Raw genomic sequence first — 20,568 nt, forward strand, 5'->3', positions numbered from 1 at the left:
TATTTTCCTATCTATGAATTTAAATCCTATTTTGTTATGGCATTCTCTTTGATGCCCCCTCTTTTTATAAGCACTGTCAAATACTACTTGCAGTCAAAAGCCAGTTTTAGCATAATTTACCTCTTAAAAAGTAGATTTTTAAAATCAACACATCTAACATTTTGTTCATGTCCCAGGTAACAAGATGCTGTAACTAAATGCGTTTCCCCCTTTATGTTCTCCAGGTTCACAGTGGAACAGGAAATTGATTTAAAGGATGTTTTGAAGGCTCTTGGAATAACTGAAATTTTCATCAAAAATGCAAATTTGACAGCCCTGTCTGGTAAGAAATAAACACTAATTTTAAAAAATGTTATTCCATAAGAGCTTTTTAAAATGATGATGTTAAATCCTCTATTTACTAGGGACTTCTGAGGTAAAATATAGTTACCGCTTGCCAAATAAGTCTAGCGAGAAATATATTTAACTTCTACAAGCAAAACTATAAATACAGTCATAACATTAAGTTTATATTATCTGGTTCATGTCTTATCTTTGATTATATTCTCCAGAAGACCTCTCTTATACATTTTTGGATTCCCCATCCCATCTGACACAAAGCCTTGTAAAGTAGATAATCAATAAATATGTTGATTGAATATCTCAATATGTCCCATTGTAGTAAATCATGTAGGAAAGAAAGAAGGAAGAGAGGGTAAATGAGTGCTTGCTGTGAGAACTAAACGAAAAACTCTTTTTAAAAGAATAAAGAATACCCAACGAGATGGTGTAAACATTTTCCTAAGTTTTTGATAAAAAACAGTGGTTTTGAAGCAGTAACTTCCAAGTGTACCTGGCACATTGGGGTGTCCAATAATTTAACTATTCCAAGAAAAAAAATTCAGTTGAATTATTTGATTCGGATACCCTAATTTGTTCTAAGTAAAAATCATAAAATGTTAGTAACATTAAAGCATTTAGAATGTGTAAAATACCTTTGGAAGTATTTTTAAGTAGCTAACCCTAAGAAATTTGTCATTGAAAAAGGCAACAAAGAACTTAAAGCTTAGTAAGTAACTGCATATAATAATTATTTTCTATCCTTTTTTGGAAGAGAGAAAATAAAATAGAATCTGTTTTCTGATGAGATAAAGAGAAATATGTACTGAGACAAAAGACATTCAACATGTAAGGCTCCTTTATATGTAAATCATAGAACCAAATTCTCCAACAAGAGAACACTGAGATGATAGAAGATTCCTTAGCAGTTCCTGTGTTACAGGAGAGAATTGTTGAGTTTTCCTCTCCCGAAGCAGCAGCCTATAGAAAATCAAGCTGACTGAACTATATTTTCTAAACCTAGACTGTGAGGGCCCATGGACTTAATTCAGGGAAGTTGATGCCCCCGTCTGTGAAACTGCACATAAGAATGTGCATGCGTGTGCGTGTGTGTGTACGTGCTTTGCGCATGGGCACATACACACAAGAAAGAGAAAAAGAGAGAGAAATGGGTGGAAAGAGGATGGTCATAGGTTTCAAGAAATTCTCAAGGAGTCTATGATCAAAGAAGCCCCTGTCCTCCCAGATTTAGGACTGGGCAGATTGTTTTCTAAACAGCACTCAGCTTCTAGCACTGAGTTGATATTGATGTATCGGGTACCACAACTTCTGCTCCTCGTTCAGAGAGCTTACAGCCCTAAGCACTAATAGAGCTTTTCTAAATGTCTACTATATAAATGTTCCTGTCCACACAAGAGAAATGAGTTTTCCCTGAGTAAATGTTTTCATGGCTCATATCCAAGCTCCTAGGGCTCTAAACTCCTCAGTGGGATTGTCAAGAAGGTAAGACTGGTGGACTTTCAAAAGGTAATACGGTATCTTTGTACCTGAGTCAGAAATATACTCATGGCTGGCGTTTAACATAATTTAAAGCTATAATTCCCTCTTCCTTAGGAATTGAGAGAATCTGTCTTACCGTACTGGCTGAATTCCAACTGGATAATTACATTCCGCTTTCTTAACATGGCTCTATTTTCAGTTTGATTAGTGATTCCTCACTCTCTCACCCAAACATCTAGGCAGTTATTTCAGATAAATAGAATATCTGCTATCTCTCAGTCCTGAGGGAGTAGCACTGCAGTGGCAAATCAATTATTGTGGTCAGTGTAGCTTATAATTTCTGACATATTTGGAAGGTTTATAAGGTAATATTTAATTGCCTTCACTATGTACAGAGACAATAGACCATAAATATGCATTATGAATGCAGATGGTTTGGAGATTTGAAATAACACTAGAATCTTCCAGAGAATTCATACATTCTGTTTGTGTAGCATCTGTTCCCTTGATCAAACCTCCGTGAGAATTGAATCCTCAGCATCCCCCTCACGGTTGCATCCCTGGTACCTGGCACAGGACTGACACATAGTTGACACACAGTGAATGTTTGCCGAAGGATAAAAAGGATGAAGGAAGAAGAGAAGAGGTTTCTTTGGGCCCACCGTATACATCAGATTTCTTGGAACATTTTTCTCCATAAAACATCAGTAAGAAATCCAGGATTTGCCGTATTCTCAAATACCACCCAATTCAGGTCTTCAGGATGCCTTGATGAAAGATCCAAAGCAAACCTCCCAAGCTTTCAGTGAGAATACTTTGATTCTTAAAATGTTAGTTTTGCCAAAGTCTCAGTAGCTCCAGCATGCCAGCCACACCAACCACTACATCCTCCCATTTTCTGCCCCCTCCATGCAGACACACACGTTAATTTATTAATCATTCATTCAAAAACTGTCTATTGCCACAAAACTTGCTTCTCTACTTCCCTTAAATTCAATAGCATTTATCTCTGCATCATTTATTTGGGCACCATATGCTCTGCCTTACAAGGTTGGTATCATTTTTACATGTCTAGTATTTTGCCTCTCCAAATACTATGAAAACTTTGATGATTAAAGTGTCTATAACTTTTGGTAACCCCCATAAATACCCAGGGAAATTATTCGCATGTATTTGGTCCTTACTTTCTATTTTAATGAGAGTCTCATGGTGTTTAGGATAGAGTTAGGCATATCTCAATACATTATGGGTTCGGTTCCAGACAACCACACTAAAGTGAATATGACAATAAAGTGAGTCACATGAATTTTTTGTTTCCCCGTGCATATAAAGGTTATATTCACACTATCCTGTAGTCTATTAAGTATGCAATAGCATTATGTCTAAAAAACAAGGTATATACCCTCATTTAAAAATACTTTATTACTAGGCTGGGCACGATGGCTCGTGCCTGTAATCCTAGAACTCTGGGAGGCAGAGGCAGGAGGATTGCTTGAGCTCAGCAGTTCGAGACAAGTTTGAGCAACAGTGAGACCCCATCTCTACTAAAAATAGAAAAATTAGCCAGATGTGGCATGAGCCTGTAGTCCCAGGTACTTGGGAGGCTGAGGCAAGATGATTGCTTGAGCCCAGGAGTTTGAGGTTGCAGTGAGCTACGATGACACCACTGCATTCTACCCAGAGTGACAGAGTGAGACTGTGTAGCAAAAAAAAAAAAAAATACTTTTTTACTAAAAAAAATGCTAAAGATAACGATCGTTTGAGCCATCAGTGAGTCATAATCTTTTTGTTGGCGGAGGGTCTTGACTTGATGTTGATGGCTGCAGAGTGATCAGGGTAGTGATTGCTGACAATTTCATAAAATAAAACAACAGCGAAGTTGGCTGCAATGATCAACACTTCCTTTTATGAAAGATTTCTGTAATTATGATGTTATTTGATAGCATTTTATCCACTTCGAACTTAGAGTCAATCCTCTCAAACTCTGCTGCTGCTTTGTCAGCTAGGTTGATGTAGTATTCTAAATCCTTTGCTGTCATTTCAACAATGTTCATAGCTTCTTAACCAGGAGTAGAGTCCACTTCAAGAAACCACTTTCTTTGCTGATCTATAAGAAGCAATTCCTCATCCTTCCAAATTTTATTATGAGATTGCAGCAATTCAGTCACATTTTTAGGCTCCACTTCTAGTTCTCTATTTCTACCACATCTGCAGTTACTTCCTTCACTGAAATCTGGAGCCCCTCAAAGTCATCATAAAGATTGAATCACCCATGTTAGTGTTGATATTTTTATCTCCTCCCATGAATCACAAATGTTATTAATGGCATCTAGAATGGTGAATCCTTTCCAGCAGGTTTCAGTGTAATAGCCCAGATCCATCAGAGGAAGCACTATCTGCGGCAGCTATGGCCTTGTGAAATGAACCTCTTAAATAATAAGGATTCAAAGTCAAAATTCCTCCTTGATCCATGGGCTGCAGAGTGTATGTGGTTTTAGCAGACATGAAAACGCCATTAATTTCCTTGTACCTTTCCATCAGAGCTCTTGAATAACTAGGTGCATAGTCAATGAGCAGTAATATTTTGAAAGAAACCTTTTTTTTCCAAGCAGTAGTTCTCAACAGTGGGCTTATAATATTCAGTAAACCATGCCGTAAAGAGATGTGCTGTCATCCAGGCTTTATTGTTCAATTTCTAGAGCACAGGCAGAGTAGATCCAGTGTAATTCTTAATCGTCCTAGGATTTTGGGAATGGTAAATGAGCATGGGCTTCAGCTTAAAGTCACCAGCTGCATTAGCCCCTAACAAGAGAGTTAGACCATTCTTTGAAGCTTTGAAGTCAGGCATAAACATTTTCCCTCTAGTTATGAAAGTCCTAGATGGCACTTTCTTCCAATAGAAGGCTGTTTTGTACATTGAAAATCTGTCGTTTAGTGTAGCCACCTTCCTCAATGACCTTAGCTAGACCTTCTGTATGACTTGCTGCAGCTTCTATATCAGTACTTGATGCTTTACCTTGCTCTTTTATGTTATGAAGATGGCTTCTTTTTTTAAACCTCCTGAACCAACCTCTGCTAGGTTATAATTTTCTTCTGCAGCTTCCTCATCTCTTTCCATTTTCATACAATTGAAGAGAGTTAGGACCTTGCTCTGGATTAGGTTTTGACTTAAGGGAATACTGTGGCTGGTTTAATCTTCTATCCAGACCACTCAAACTTTCTCCATATAAGCAATAAAGCTGTTTCACTTTCTTATCATTTGTATGTTTACTTGAGTCGTACTTTTAATTTTTCCTTTGAGAACTTTTCCTTTGCATTCACAATGTGGCTGTTTGGTGCAAGAGGCCTAGCTTTCTGCCTATCTAGGCTTTTGACATGCCTTCCTCACTAAACTTAATCATTTCTACCTTTTGATTTAAAGTGAGAGATTTGCAACTTTTCCTTTCATTTGAACACTTCGAGGCCATTGTAGAGTTATTAGTTGGCCTAATTTCAATATTTTTGTGTCTCAGACAATAGGGAGCCCCGAGGAAAGGGGGAAAGATGGGGGAACAGATGGTCAGTGGAGCAGTCAGAACACATCTATCAATTAAGTTTGCCATCATATATGGGCACGGTTTGTGACACACCAAAACAATTACAATGGTAACATCAAAGATCATTGATCACAGATCCTCAAAACAGATATAATAATAATGAATAAGTTTGAAATATTGTGAGAATTACCACATTATGACACAGAGACATGAAGTGTCACATGCTGTTGGAAAACTGGCACCAATAAACTTGCTTGACACAGATTTGCCACAAATTACAATTTGTAAAAAATGCAATATCTGCAAAGATCAATAAAATGATGCACAATAAAACTAGGTATGCCTGTAACATTATCTTCCATGCCATGTCTATTTCCTTCATTAAACAACTCTTTGTAAGGCAGGTAGCGTGAACAAATGTCACAATGTCATAGAAGTAAAGGAATGATTATATTATCATCACTGACCTAAAGGAACATATAGACTTGTGGGAAGAAAGACACAACTGGATTTAATAAAAGTAAGACTAATAGAAATGTCTTATTAGAACAGCGGTTTTCAACAAGGACAATTTTTCCTCCTAGGGAACATTTGGCAATAGCTGAAGACCTTTTCGGTTGTCACAGCTGTGCAATGTTACTGCTATCTGATGGTTGGAGGCCAGGGATGCTTCTAAACATCCACGATGTTCAGGACAGCTCCCCCGCAACAAAATTAATAGCCCAAAATATCACTAGTGATGAGTTGAGAAACCCTATACTAGAGAAAGCATTGTGGGAGCAGAGAAGGGAAAAAAAAATTAAAAGGCAGAATGGGAATATAATAGATCAAAACATGGAGGAGAATATATATATTTATATAGGGCTTTAAATGCATAGAACATTTTTGAATAGCATCTTAGAAAATGATAACAGCTGTTGCCTCCAGAATACAGGACAGAGGCTTTAGATGAAAGAGGTATTTTCATTTTGTCTAACACTGTGTAGTGTTTGGAATTTTACCTCGTGTATGTATTACAATAGTTTTTTAATTAAAGTTCTTAAAAATCAGTAAAAGCTTTTTTAAAAAGTAGTATTAATAGTAGAATTAATTGGTCAATTTAAAAGTACCCAGGGAACAATTCAGTACTATTGTGACACTGCTAGTTTCTTAAATTATGTAATAACAATTTTATCTTTCTTCAAAAATAGCAAATGTGATTTAGCAGTGTGGGGGGGAAACCTTGCTTCTCTTGCTACTTGAAAAAGAGAGTGACTTGAGATCCTTTGCTAAGCTCTCTCGAGTCCACTCTCATTTTTTATTCTGTTGCATCCACTTTTGTTTCAGACTCTCATTACTGCTGCCCTAGACCATTTCAATAGCCTCCTAAATGGTTTCCAATCTCTCTCCAATCTAATCTGTTTTATCTACCACTGTTAAGATTAATCGCCTTAAGACTCACTCTTGATCACTCCAGTTCCTGTTCAAAGCCCGCCTTCAGTCGTCTGCTGTGCCTGTCCTCTGCACGGCAGGGCATTGAGACCTCAGCTCCCTGCAGCCTTCACTCTGGCTAATTCCCTGTCCGCAACTCAAGCTCCAGCCAAGCTGAACACTCGCTCTGCGACTCCCGCCCTTCCAGCTCCTCCTTTATGAAACATTTCCCACCTGAAATACCTCTTCAATCGACCTCAGCTCAGATAGCCCCAGCTTCGTCAAGGCACTGTGATAACATGAACCAGAGTAATTATTTCTTAAATTCATGATATTTTGTGCCTTTCTTTATTTCACAGATGACATCTTATCTCATATTGTTGTTATTTATGCATCTAATATCCCCTGCTAGAATTTACACCCCACAAAGATCGATTCTTATCCACGTTTCCTGCAGTGCCTGGCACTATGCTTTCTGCTTAGTACTCGCTGAATGAAGAAATGAGTAAGATGAGACGCTCGGTACTTATTTTATTTATTTTTTCATCTCAATTTGATGTACATTGCTTTTGATGCTAACTAAATTCCTTAACATAAAACACGGTAAAGACTCCTACAATAAACATGGAATATAGAGAGTGCTGAGAATCGTTTTCTTCTCTGGCTCTATTTAACGTGCTCATCTAGTTGTGGCGAGAATCCTGTCATAGAGTAGGGCTATTTTTGTAATGGAAATGAATGACTGTCAGCATTTGGATTAATAGGTAATCCTCTTGCAAGATGTAGGGGAAGGAGAAAGAGTACTAAATCCTTCAGCATAAAGTACGAGCTTTAATAAAAGAGCCAATAAAATAAAGGAATTAAGAAGACACACCAAAAGCCATATTCAGGTTAGACTCAAGTGCTGTCGATTTATGCTGGGCTGACTCTTGCACCCTGCCCATGTTTGTTGTCTTCTCCTTGCACCTGTAAGCCACAGGCTCTATTTCCCTTCCATTGCTCTAATTCCAGTCTCCCCCTGCCTTCTTGCCTGGTTACGGCAGCCCCTAACAAACTTCATCTTTCTGCCCCTGGCTATTTGGTCATCCAATTCACGCTTCACAGCTGCTGCCACAGGTGTCTCCTAAAATCAAAGCAGTTGTGTCCCGTTACTTCTGGACAAAGCCCAGGCTCTGTAGCATCATGGTCAAAGCTCTTAAAATTATGTCCCCTGCCACTCCCCCACCTCCTCGAAGCCTAGGCTCCTCCTGGGCCTTCACGTCATTCCTGCTACTTTCCTCACTGTGCAAATATAATGCTCTGCTTCCTATGTCCTTGCCCCCTTCTCTGACTTTCACTCTTCTACTCATTGTTCAGAATCCAGCCCAAATGTCACTGCCTCAGAGAAGCTTTCCCTAAGGTCCCTCTTCCTTCCTAAATGGTTTACTTTTCCTTATCTGGAACCTGGTAGCACTTTGAACATACCTCTGTTATCACAGATTTCACCTTTTCCTAGACTCTTTATATACTTGTCTCTTAGCTGGGAGCTATTTAAAAGCATGGATTGTGTCACAAATGTCTTTCTGTCTGCAGAGCCCAGCATGGTGCTTGGGGCAGGATAGATGCTGAGTGGGTGAGTGCTGTGAGTATACGGCACTGTCCTTGCCTGGCTTCTCTTATACCTCCTGCCTTCCCCACTCCCCACACTCCAGCCACACAGGCCTCCTTCGGGTCCTTGAACATGCTCAACATGTATTTGCCTCTGCGCTAGCTTTTCCCTTCTCCTGAAACACTCTCCTTTCAGGTCTTCCCCATGGATGGCTCCTTTGTATTCCTTCAGTCTCAGCTCAAATCCACCTTCTAAAACCCACCTTTCTGACACACTATGTCAAGTAGCTGTTCTTTCCTGTACCAGTCTCCCACCAACGCATCACCTTATTTTCTCAGTTACAATGACCACACCCTCAAATTGTGGTCATTTACTGATTTGCCTTTTTATTGTCCTTGTATTTAATGTCTGCCTTCTTCTTGTTTGGAACTATTTAATTCAAGCATACCCAGGACATTAACAGGGTCTGGCACGTATTAGATGCCTAGCACATGAATGAATAAATGTAACAAAGAGCGAATATTTGATGGGTCTGTAACAAAATCTATCCAGAAAAGCAAACAAAGAGACGCTATTCCGACTTCAAAAGAATTTGAATTCAAGATACTTTCTAAATTTCATGGGTGGGGCTAAAGCTATAAATATTTTAGCAACTAAAACACAGAGACACTTTTGGTATTCTAGGGTTCTGTTATGACACTCTCGTCATTTTGTTATTTTAAGCATGCCCTTGGTGACGCAGAAATCTATTTAAATTGGCAGTGTTTAGGAACAGTGCCACAAAGGAAGGAGAGGCCTACACTTGCATCGTGGCCATCCTGCAGGCATTATGTTAATCTCAGATACTTAGAGCCCTTGGTGCCCTGCACAGTACCTCATATGCGAGAGTACTCGGTAAATATTTGCTCAGTAACTGAATGAATGCCTTTGTACTTTGCCCTGCTTTCTTCAGAAGAGCTTGAATTATTGCCCAGCTCTTCTCTGGGGAACCTAGGGTTTGCTGGCTCTCTTCCCATCTCATCCATTGTAAAAAGCCTGGCTCCACACTGCCTGGAGGAAAGCAGGACCAGTCATTTGGCAGCAATGTCTGCTGTGGCCAGAAGGAGAAGGCTGCTTGGGGCTAGAGTGCAGATTTTTTTTTAATCTGTTTGTCTTTGATTTATTGATTTATTTATTGAGAGAATAGCTCTAACCAGTAGGACAAATTCATCAGTGTAAATCTTCTTAATATCCCCTCATATTCTGATTCGATTCATCAAATATCAGAGTGCATACCTGGTCCCTGGCAGTGTGCAAGGCATTGTGGATAAGACAAATAGAACAGGCAAGGCCCTTGAGGAGTATATGACCTAGCAGGCAAGATGGGCCTGATTATCTCATAATTGCATGCGATGAGTAATATTGGAAGGCAAGCTAAGGGGCCGTGACCTTGCCTATATCCCTTCATGAACTGATAATACTTGTAAGATTTGCTGACCACAGACACGTGCTTGCTTAAACTACTTTCCGCTGGTATTTTATTTTAATGTGACTGCTTGAAGTTTGTCCCAAGAGAAAAAAGCTGTATTCCCCTTTTTTCCCCCTTAGTATCTGTGATGTGATTTCTTATGTGTCACATTTTCTCCTATTCGTGTATCCAAAAAGATGGTGTTTTCCTGAAGGTTAAATGTCCTGAGGTCTTACAGCAGATGCAGACGTTTGCTAACATTGTGTTGCAGTTGATCATACCGTCGGAATCCAAACATTGGATTCAATCTTTGTTTTGCTGTCTCTGAAATATATGCAATGGCACTGGTCTGCTGGATTCTATTCCCTTTACTCTTCTACTTGGTCAGATTTTTAGGTTTTTCAGTATGATGTGGGCTTTGCACTTTCCCTCTCTGTTGCTATTCTCAATTTCCTTAGAACATATACTTTGGATTAGTGTCATATGTTTTATTTATTACAAGAATAAACTTTATAGCCATGAATGTTAACAGAACTGCTGTTGTAGTGTCCATAGAGTAATAGTAAAAGACTGTGCACCCAAATACAATATGAAATAGCTAACCTCTTTCATTCAACAATTACTGAAACCCTGTTGATTGCAGTGTACTGGGTTATATACCAGAAAATGGCACATTACGAAAAAACTTCCTCTACTTAGGTTAGTTCATTCTTTAGACCCAACTGTTTATGAGAATCCAGAGATACTAAGAAGGACAGACTCCTGTGTTAAGGAAGTTAACAGTCCAAGAAGAGAGAGACATCAATGCAAATACGGTGTGTTATAAAGGCTTCAATCGAGTTAGTTCAATGGGAAAGAGTGACCAGATCTACTTTAGTGATTTGGGAATTAGAGGAGAGTAGAAAAGGTCTCATAGGGCTAGAAGCTGAACGCTACAAGTAGATTAGGTGTCTCACTGTACGACAAAGCTTTAGGGAGTTTCTGGAGAATCAAAGATGCAGACATAATAAAGTATGGTATGTTTGCTGTTTCAGTTTGGATAATCTGGAGCGCAGTGTAAGGAACGAAGAATTCTAAGAGAGCGAAGCAGAGGCAGCCTCATGGAGGTCCTCGTATTGCATACAGAGCAGGTCTGCAGGCATGCAGTATACTGGGCAGGTCTGCAGAAAATTATACATATATATTTTTCATTATTTTTAAAAAATTCTCTTTTGTATCTTTAGATTTGTTCTCCTTTTTGTTCTTGGTATTGCTTATTTGGCAATCTCTCTCTTTTTTTTCATGAAATTTGTTAATAGGTTTGTCCATTTTATTGTTTTTTAAATAACTAACTCTCTGAGAAGAACCCTCAGCATCCTTGCTTTTTTTTTTTTTTTTGAGAACAGGTCTTACTCTGTTGCCCAGTCTAGAGTGCCGTGGCATCATCATAGCTCACTGCAACCTCAAATTCCTGGGCTGAAGCTACTCTTCTGCCTCAGCCTCCAGAGTAGCTGGGACTACAGGCACACACCACCATGCCCAGCTAATTTTTAAAAAATTTTTGTAGGGATAGGGTCTTGCTATGTTGCTCAGGCTGGTCTCGAACTCCTGGCCTCAAGAAATCTTTTTGCTTCAGCACCCCCAAGTGCTAAGGTTACACATGTAAGCCACCATGCCCAGCCAACATCCATGCTTTCTCGATTTTTCTGCCACAAGTACCTTGCAGTATCTCTGCCACTGCCATCACTATGATTTTGTGTGGATAAATGAGAGTATGTGAGAGAGCAGGTGACTGGAGTAGGTTACAACACTTGGGGCAGAGGCCAGAAATAATGGGATGATTCTTATTTTAGTTTAGTTTTTGTAGAGATGGGGTCTCTCGTTGTTGCCCAGGCTGCTCTTGAATTCCTGGCTTCAAGAGATCCTCCCACCTCAGCCTCCCAAAGCACTGCCATTACAGGCAGGAGCCACTGCACCTGGTCCAAGGGATAATTTTTCTTATTTCTAGTGCCCAGTGAGAGGCCAGCAGGTTGGGTCTAGTAGCTCTTGGAGGTAATTTTCTCTTTGCAAATTGATGTAGTTGAAATATCATTCAGTGTTTTTGAGGAGAACTCCCCTCAAAACAATTGAGGAGGGCTTAGCTGGCAATGTGGTCATTCATTATCCTTTAGAAACTGGGTTCTGTCGCTTTTGCACTAAGGGTCACTATATGGGCTCTGGACGCATGGCCGTCCTTTACCTGGCAGATTGATGAAAATGGGCAGAAGAATCTGAAAATAATATAACATTAATGAACTACTAAAGAGTTAATATATTTTACTGTCTTGAAATTCATGTGCTTTTTGCTAACTAAATATATTTGGTTACTTACAATTTAAATTTTTCTTTTTGTTAAAAAACAAAACTACTCTGAATTTGAGGGAACTAATTATGCTTAATTTCTAAATGTGAAAACTTGATTGCTTTTTATTTTTCTTCTACTCATCAAATGCATTCTAGAAGAAAATACCATAACATGTGAAATGGACTATTTAATAATTCAGTGCTCATATCTTAGTACTAAATATGATCTGAGGAAGTAATATTCCTATTAAAAGTATATTCAGAGATGCCATTGTTAGTTAACTGGGGGCTTATTTAAAATAATTAGGTGCTGTGCAACAGATGCACCAAAAATGTTGTCGAGCATCATTCCCTATGCATATAAGGTAATTATGTGTTTTTAGAAACTTGAAGAGAAAATGTATATTGTGAGTAGGATTTGGTTACTTACAAAGTCTTACTAAGCAGCCTAATGGGAAATCAATTGTGCTTTTACTGAATCATGCTGAACATTAGCAACAAAGTTATTTATCTTAAATTTGAATTAGATTTCCTGGCATAGGGGAAAAAAGGGGGGTATAAATTTGAGTAATCCTTTATTTTGCTTTCTTATACTGATTTTCCTTTTATGTATTCAGGGTATATTTTGTTCATTTTCTTTTAATCTTGGAAAAAGGTAAAAACCCAAGATGGAAAGCCATTTTATAGTTTGCCAGGACTACCATGACAAAGTATCATAGACTGACTGGCTTAAAAAACAGAAATTTATTTTCTCACAGTTCTAAAAGCTGTAAGTCTGAGATAAAGGTGTCAGCAGGATTGGTTTCTTCTGAGACCTTTCTTCTTGGCTTATAGATGGTGGTCTTCTCCCTCTGTCTTCACGTGGTATATTAGCCAGGATTTTATATATATTTAGTCAAATATATATAACATATACGTAAGTCAGATGTATATATTATATACATATAATATATATACACAGAGAGAGATGGAACAATTTATTTGAAGGAATTGGCTCACATGATTGTGGAGGCTTTAGAAATTTAGAACCTTAGAGACCCAGGGAAAAACTGCAGTCCAAAGGCAGTCTACTGGCAGAATTCCTCCTTGCTGAGGGGAAAGTCTATCAGTCTTTGTTCTATCAAGGTCCTCAGCTGATTGGACAAGGCCCACTCACATGAGAGTAATCTGCTTTACACAAAGTCCACCGATTTAAACATTAATCTCACCCAAAAACTCCTTCACGGAAACATCCAGAATAATGTTTGACCAAATATCTGGGCACCATGGCTCCACCAAGTTGACACATAAAATTAACTATTACACATGGTCGTCCATCTGTACCTATCTGTGTGCAAATTTCCTCTTCTTATAAGAGCACTAGTCATATTGGATTAGGGCCCCCCACCAGTGACCTCATTTTAATTTAAGATCTTAGCTCCAGATATAATCACAATCTGAAGTACTGGGGGTTAGGAATTCAATAGAGGAATTTGGGGGAACACAATTCAGCCCATAACAGCTACTGACTTAAAAGGAAGCATAAATAGAAAGGCAATTCAAAGGGAAAAATAGTCCTCCTGGTACTAAAAATGTGTTATTTCCTAATCTTAGGATAAAACATGTTTGTGAATCCTCAGATAAGCGAATTAACTGGAATAGAAAGTAACTTTTTTATATATTCACATTTCTACAACCTAGAAGTCCATTTTATTTTATTTTATTTTGTCAAGGATATTTACATTATCATAGTAATTAGAGATTAGGTTAAAAAATATATTTTTTTATTCTGGTCGTATCTGAATTTTTACCTGTTTTCATTTTATATTTTTAAATTTCAAATTAGAAAGCAAAGTGTAAGATGTTTTTATCTTGAGTTATGAACTAATTTGAAGTCACTATTAAAAACAGTTTTCACTTTTTTTGGCATTGTAAGAAATAAACTATGGGAAAATTATCAATAAAAATTAAGGACAGATTATAAAATGAGAGCAAATCAGAAACCACATCTTCCATGGTTCTCTCATATTATAAATGAAATCTTGTAATATTATCTCTTAGGTTTTATATCAGTATCTTAGTCTCTTACATCTCTCAAACCTATTTAACAAAAGGGTAAAATGTTTCCCTATCTCTGATGCTAAAGAAATACTTCTGATTCTCTTTTTGCAGATAACAAGGAGATTTTCCTTTCCAAAGCAATTCACAAGTCCTTCTTAGAGGTTAACGAAGAAGGCTCAGAAGCTGCTGCTGCCTCAGGTACTAAGCTGTTTTCTAAAGTCTTCTCACCTCTTCTAGATTTGTATTTTTAAAGCAATCTTGGGTGGAGGTGCAGGTCATTTTTAGGACCAAGCCAAAAAACTGACTCTGCTCTAACTTAGACATCAAGCAAATGCTGAACCAGCTAGGATTTTCTAAATAGTGTGTGAAGCCTGTACTCACTCCAGTGCCCCTTTACAGAGTAACTATCATCTTAGTTTTCTCTCTAATGAGAGATAGGAGGACATTGGCAGCTCTGTGAGAATAGATTTTTCTGCTGTTCTGCTTGTTTAAATATTTTAAATATTTTCTTGTTGTCCATTTAAATGTTTTTCTTTCTGCCTATTTACTTGCTGAAAGTGGTTCTTAATTTTGTCAGTGAAAAGTTTTGATTTTTTTTAAAAGCACATACACAAACGAGAGTGTATGATAGAATGTAATAAATATTTTTAAATACTATTAACTAAATAATACTAATAAAATAATTTTAAATAAATAATCTTAACATTTTGACATAAATCATGTCTCCAAAGTACAGTGGTAAATATCTGTAATCATTTTGATAGTTTTGACTGCCCTAGTTAACTGAGAATGATTTCTTTCTGTTAGCTTTTCTACCTCCTTTTGTTTGCATTTGTTTCAATCTCATGCAAACAGCTATCATCAAATGTTAGTAGGATTTTTCCCTCCTCAGTAAAATGTTAGCATATTATATATGCACGTTATTCCTAACTTCTGCATATATTTGTCCGCTAAAGAAATATCGACAGTCAAAACAATATTTTCAGGAGGAAACACAGTAGTCTCAGGCAGCCTCAAAGCTTAAAATCTTGCATAATTTAATCTTGACTTTTTTTCTGACAATTAACTACATTGCGGCAAGTCTAAAACCATCATCCTGTAATAAGGATCTCAGGGGAATTCAGCATCCCAGCCTAGGAAACTCCATTGCATCTCTCACGACTGTATTTTCCCTTTAATCACTGCCATCCTGACCTCTTACTAGAAGCCTGGTGACTTGCTATGTGAAAATACCCTTTACAGACAAAAGAAATAATGATTTGAAAATATAAAGAAGCTTAGTCTTTCGTTTGGGGAATTTTTTTTGCTTTCTTCTCCTCCTTCCTTTAACTCAAAAGCCATTTTAGTAAAGGCTTACGTGTATTTATCTGAGGCTGAGAATAAAAATTTTGTAACAAGCAGAATAAATTGTCTCATTATTTTTGGTGGGGTAGAGGGAGGAAATTGTTTGTGTGTGGTGTTTGCTTTGTTGTTTAAAAAGATCAAGTAGAAACGTTAACATGTTTATGATTTTTCTCTCTTTAAGTCTTTAAAATCTTGTTTCCTGTAAATTGTTGCCTTTGCCTTAAATGGATAGACATAGATCTGAGAAATTACTCATTGGTCTCTGCACATCCACAGACATGTAATTACTTTTTCTCTGCACCGTAGGAATGATTGCAATTAGTAGGATGGCTGTGCTGTATCCTCAAGTTATTGTGGACCATCCATTTTTCTTTCTTATCAGGAACAGGAAAACTGGTGAGTCTGTTATGAAAACAGAATTTTATTTACTAGGCCACAAAGAAACTTTCATTAAAATTGAGAATTTTCTTCACAGTATTTATTATATAATTTCTAATGTTTAAATAATTTATAAGTTATTTTCATTTTTAGAACATCAATAATTGTAAGGAATTAGTAAAATAAACATCCCATTCTTTTGTTCACCGTCTTTTTTGTTCACTTCCAAACCAATACAGGTACAATCCTATTCATGGGACGAGTCATGCATCCTGAAACAATGAACACAAGTGGACATGATTTTGAGGAACTTTAAATTACTTCATTTGAATAACAAGGGAAACAGTAACTAAGCACATTATGTTTGCAACTGGTATATATTTAATATTTATGTTTTACAGTATATCTTAATATTTAAAATAGCTGCAGATGAAAACAATGTATGTAAATTATAAGTCAACTTGTCAAGGAATGATATCAGTATTAAGGTGATAGTCCTATTATGTCATTGTGTTTGTTGTGCTGTTGTTTAAAATAAAAGTACATATTGAACATGTGAACAGGTCTGTTTTTCATTTTAAAAGTTGTAGTGTAAAGATACCTCTAGGTGAAATTTGAAAACATGTTTCTGAGCATCTTAAATCTTTCATAATTATTCAGATTCAAGCACCAAAGTAAATTAGCATTATATATTTATACATAACAAGCAGTAACACATGAGGTAAAAGACAGGTAGGTGTTCCACAAAAATTCTAATTATCATTTATGTGAAATCAGTGTACAGTGTAAGCAGAAGAATGCAAAATAAACATCTTCTGTGTGGCTCCATGACAAAACCTGTTGAAAAAAAAATAGGGCCATGCAAACCTCATAGATTATACCTATAACTTATTTTTCTAAGTCGTTAAAAATCCACTTGGCAGGCCAGGCCTAGTGGCTCATGCCTGTAATCCTAGCTCTTTGGGAGGCTGAGGTAGGAGAAGAGCTTGAGGTTAGGAGTTCAAGACCAGTCTTAGCAACATAGCGAGACCCTATCTCTACCAAAAAATAAAAAAAAGAATCCACTTGGCTTTATATGCCTGATGTAGTTTACAAATCTGGTATATCATCAAGTTTTGCTGTTGCAAGTAAAATCCAAACTACAAGTTCCCCAAAGTCCCCAAATGACCCATATGAACAAATTAACAATAAAAATAATGTACTTTGGTATGTCACTGGAGAATTAATTAGAGAAAACATGCTAGCACAGATACTGGAAAATGATAGGTTGTGAGGCTGAAAGCTGCCCTCAGAGGTGTTCTCGTTTGCTCTGCATGGGGTGTTTAGGTTTTGAACTTGAATGTCTGTAAATAGGGTATCACATTCCTTGCTTCTACCATTGGTTACCTGAGTGGCTACTGGTGCATTTGTGTTTGAGACCCGTAATAGTTGTAAGTAGCACTCTGCAGATATATTTCAGTGTCAGCTTCAAGGTCTCCGGTAAACTACTTTGTTATCTTTTGGCTCAAATAACAGCATTTATTGGGAAAAAATAGGATTTAATCATGTCTCATGCAAGGAACCAGGTCCATTTAATGCCAAATTTTTAATTCTACGATTAACAGTTTCAGAAAAAGTTTGAAACATTTCAAAATTTAAAAGAAACAGTTTGCATGTTATCTAATATATTTAGCAAAGTACATTAAGTATTTTGCTATGATTTGGAGCTGTTAACAAGAATTGATGTTATCACTAACTTTAATTCAGTTCAGGAGAGTTTGGAAAAACCAGGTCTGACCCTAGACCTACTAAACTCTAAACTCTGGGAAAACACTTGAAAATTTGCTTTTTTTTTTCCACAACCTATGTTGGTGACTCTGTTACACACTAAATTTTCAATACTACTAAAGGAAAAGATACATATGGAATACTTATGTATGTACTCATTGTTTAGATATGGTTAATTTATAGAAATTAGACCCATGAGTGTATTAAATCCATGCTGCCTGAGATTGTGCTTTTCTAACAAGCTCCCAAGTGATAACTTTGCTGTTTGTCCATAGACTTTGCTGTTTGTCACTCTGGTAGCAGAACTCTACTTAACATAAGGTTTGCATGTTTGATATTTTTATAAATGAAATCAGTCTGTATAATTTTTATACGGTTTGGAGGGATTTGGCAGGGGGAGGTGGTAGTCTACATTAAAAATGCAATATACTTGTCCAAAATGAAAAAAAAATGTTTTTACTTTAAAGCTTTTTTTTTTCTGTTACACACTATGGACAAATGCAAAATTCTTCCGTGTATTAGAACACGTGAAACATATTCTTTAAAAAATGGAGACATTTATAGGCAATACGCACAAAAGAATTTATGAATACCCAAGGACACAATACTTAACACTGAATATTTTATAGCTTATGTTTTCAGGAGACTTAGAGTTTATTCATAAAGCTTAGGTTATTGTAGAATAGTGCTCTTGTTTTCATTTATAAGGGATACAGTTTGGGCTAACTGATGTTGATTCAGTATTGATATTCTGAGTTTGTGATATTCTTCATTACCATATTACTACTGGTTAAGCATTTCATATATTGCTGCATCTATGTCCGTCAGTCAACTAATGAGTTACTTATAAGGAAGAGTAAACATCATTAGAAAATCATGTGAATTTTATGAAGCCCAAAAAGCATTTTTTATTAGCCAATATAAGATTAAATTCTACCATTCAGAATGTTTACCTTAAAATATTTCAATACAATTTAGAAGTTGTTTAAATGAAAATAGATTCTCTCTGGTTATTAGCATGCTTGTGGAATGCGTAAAAGTAGAGTACGCAGTAACAGATTTTTAATTTTGCTTAACTTTGTCTATAATTTCTTCAATATTTTCCTTTCTCTTGAAAAAGTAACATCTTAAAGTTCAATCCCCTTTCTTTAAAATGAATAAATTACTACACACACATACGGTGTGCACAGTTTACCAAAACTTTTTGCTCTTTGAACGTATTCTTCTAGAGGAAATCAAAAATAATTACCAATAATTATAGAGCTTTTGCATTTATTTTAAATCTTGATATTACTCTTTTGTATATGCAATAGGCTAGACTTAATAATTATAGAGAATATAATCCTATAAATTTTCACATAACCACCATGACCAAATAATTGTTAGAATCAATCTTAAGTAGAAATGTTTATTCGAACACCAGAAAAAGTTGTTTTTTTTTCCAGAAAAAGTTGTTTTTAAATATAATGAAAATAAAGAGAAAACATGTTAAAGAACATATTTTATTCTCATTAAATATATATATTATACATAACATAATTCACTGCCTTTGATATATAATCAACTTCTTGAGTTTATAATGATAAATATTTTTCTTATCTAAAAAACTACTTTATTTTTTAACCAGAATGGCTTGGGGCATTTCAGGTATTGACCAAAGGCAACTTGAAATGCATCTTTGTAAAGTATAGGTCTTTGTTGCAATGTTGAAAAAATAAAATGAATGACGATTTGTAATTAAAAAATGGCAACCAAAATATCTGTAACCTTACCATATTCTCAGAGGCTCACACAACACTATCCATTACAGAGAGAATCCACTTAAAGAAGCATGCCTTAGACAGAGTGCAAGGTTCTTTAGTTGAACAGCTTCATTATAAGACTGCCTCAGGTAGGGGTTCAATAAACCAAATATCGTAACAAAGCTCCAATGTAGCTTTTTACTTCCATGAAGACTAGATTGCCTATTAATACTTTAATATACTTTTTTTAAAAAATGTTGAACTAAACTTGAGTTGTTTCTAAACAAATCTCCAGTTTGACTAAAGTGCATCATTAAATAGAAATCCCAGACCCATCTGAGCAGGGACCTGAAATCCATTATTCTAATTCAGTTCTTGCTTCCCAGAAAATGGTGGAATCAGTAGGGTGATGTGGTATCAGGATCGGGAGAGGAAGGTATAAAGAGGAGTGCAGTGTTGTGGGCAAACCTAAAACCAGCATCCCACAAGTTTTTACCATTTGAAATGTGGGACCCAGGTACCAGGAGGCAACTTGACTGGCCCACTTCCAAGTCATATATCATTAAAAAGGACTTAGTTATTTTTCGGCCTGAAAATTGAACCAGAAAGCCACTCCAGTACATTCCATTTTAGTTTGTGTGTGTGTGTGTGTGTATGTGTGTGTGTGTGCGCGCGTGCGCACGCTTGCATCTGCATTATTTTTCTTTTCTTTTTAATGTTTGTCTTAATGATTTATTCTGCACTCTACCTCCACATCCATCGTTATTTACTTGGGAGCAATTTACCTTCCCCCAGGATGCTTAATGGCATGTTTTTAAAAACTTGAGGAAACCCCTTTAGAAGAAAAGAGGAAGAAATTTGATTATTATGTGAAATTCCTTCACATAGAGACTGTCTGTTCTGCAAAGGGCTTTTATGTTGAGTTTCTCATTCAAATTCCACAATCTTTACATAGAGCAAGAAATATTATTGTTGTTTTAAAAATGTGTAAACCAAAAGTGATATGCAATTAGGTAACTGAAAAGAAGCTAATAGTTTATTTAATTATATTGTTCTATTTGTAACACATAGCAAATTTATCAGCCTTTTACCTATGAAATGTCCATTTTATATGTGAATTAGTGAATGCAATTATGCCTTTGCCAGTGAAAAAACATTTTAAAAACGACTTTTACA

At 36.5% G+C, this 20,568-nt stretch overlaps 1 protein-coding gene across 1 annotated transcript in view; it reads left to right on the top strand.

Moving 5' to 3' along the window:
- Positions 1–16,443, top strand: part of SERPINI1 (serpin peptidase inhibitor, clade I (neuroserpin), member 1) — an 80,954-nt gene extending 64,511 nt beyond the window's left edge. The window contains exons 7-9 of the mRNA XM_012640171.1: positions 14,273–14,359; positions 15,812–15,901; positions 16,123–16,443. Coding sequence (XP_012495625.1) covers positions 14,273–14,359; positions 15,812–15,901; positions 16,123–16,199 — 254 coding nt within the window. The 3' untranslated portion in view covers positions 16,200–16,443. The remainder of the gene's footprint in view (positions 1–14,272; positions 14,360–15,811; positions 15,902–16,122) is intronic.
- Positions 16,444–20,568: the final 4,125 nt, after the last annotated feature.

The sequence above is a fragment of the Propithecus coquereli genome, unplaced genomic scaffold, assembly GCF_000956105.1.
Source record: "Propithecus coquereli isolate 6110/MARCELLA unplaced genomic scaffold, Pcoq_1.0 Scaffold15, whole genome shotgun sequence".
In the NCBI taxonomy this organism is placed as follows: Eukaryota; Metazoa; Chordata; class Mammalia; order Primates; family Indriidae; genus Propithecus; species Propithecus coquereli.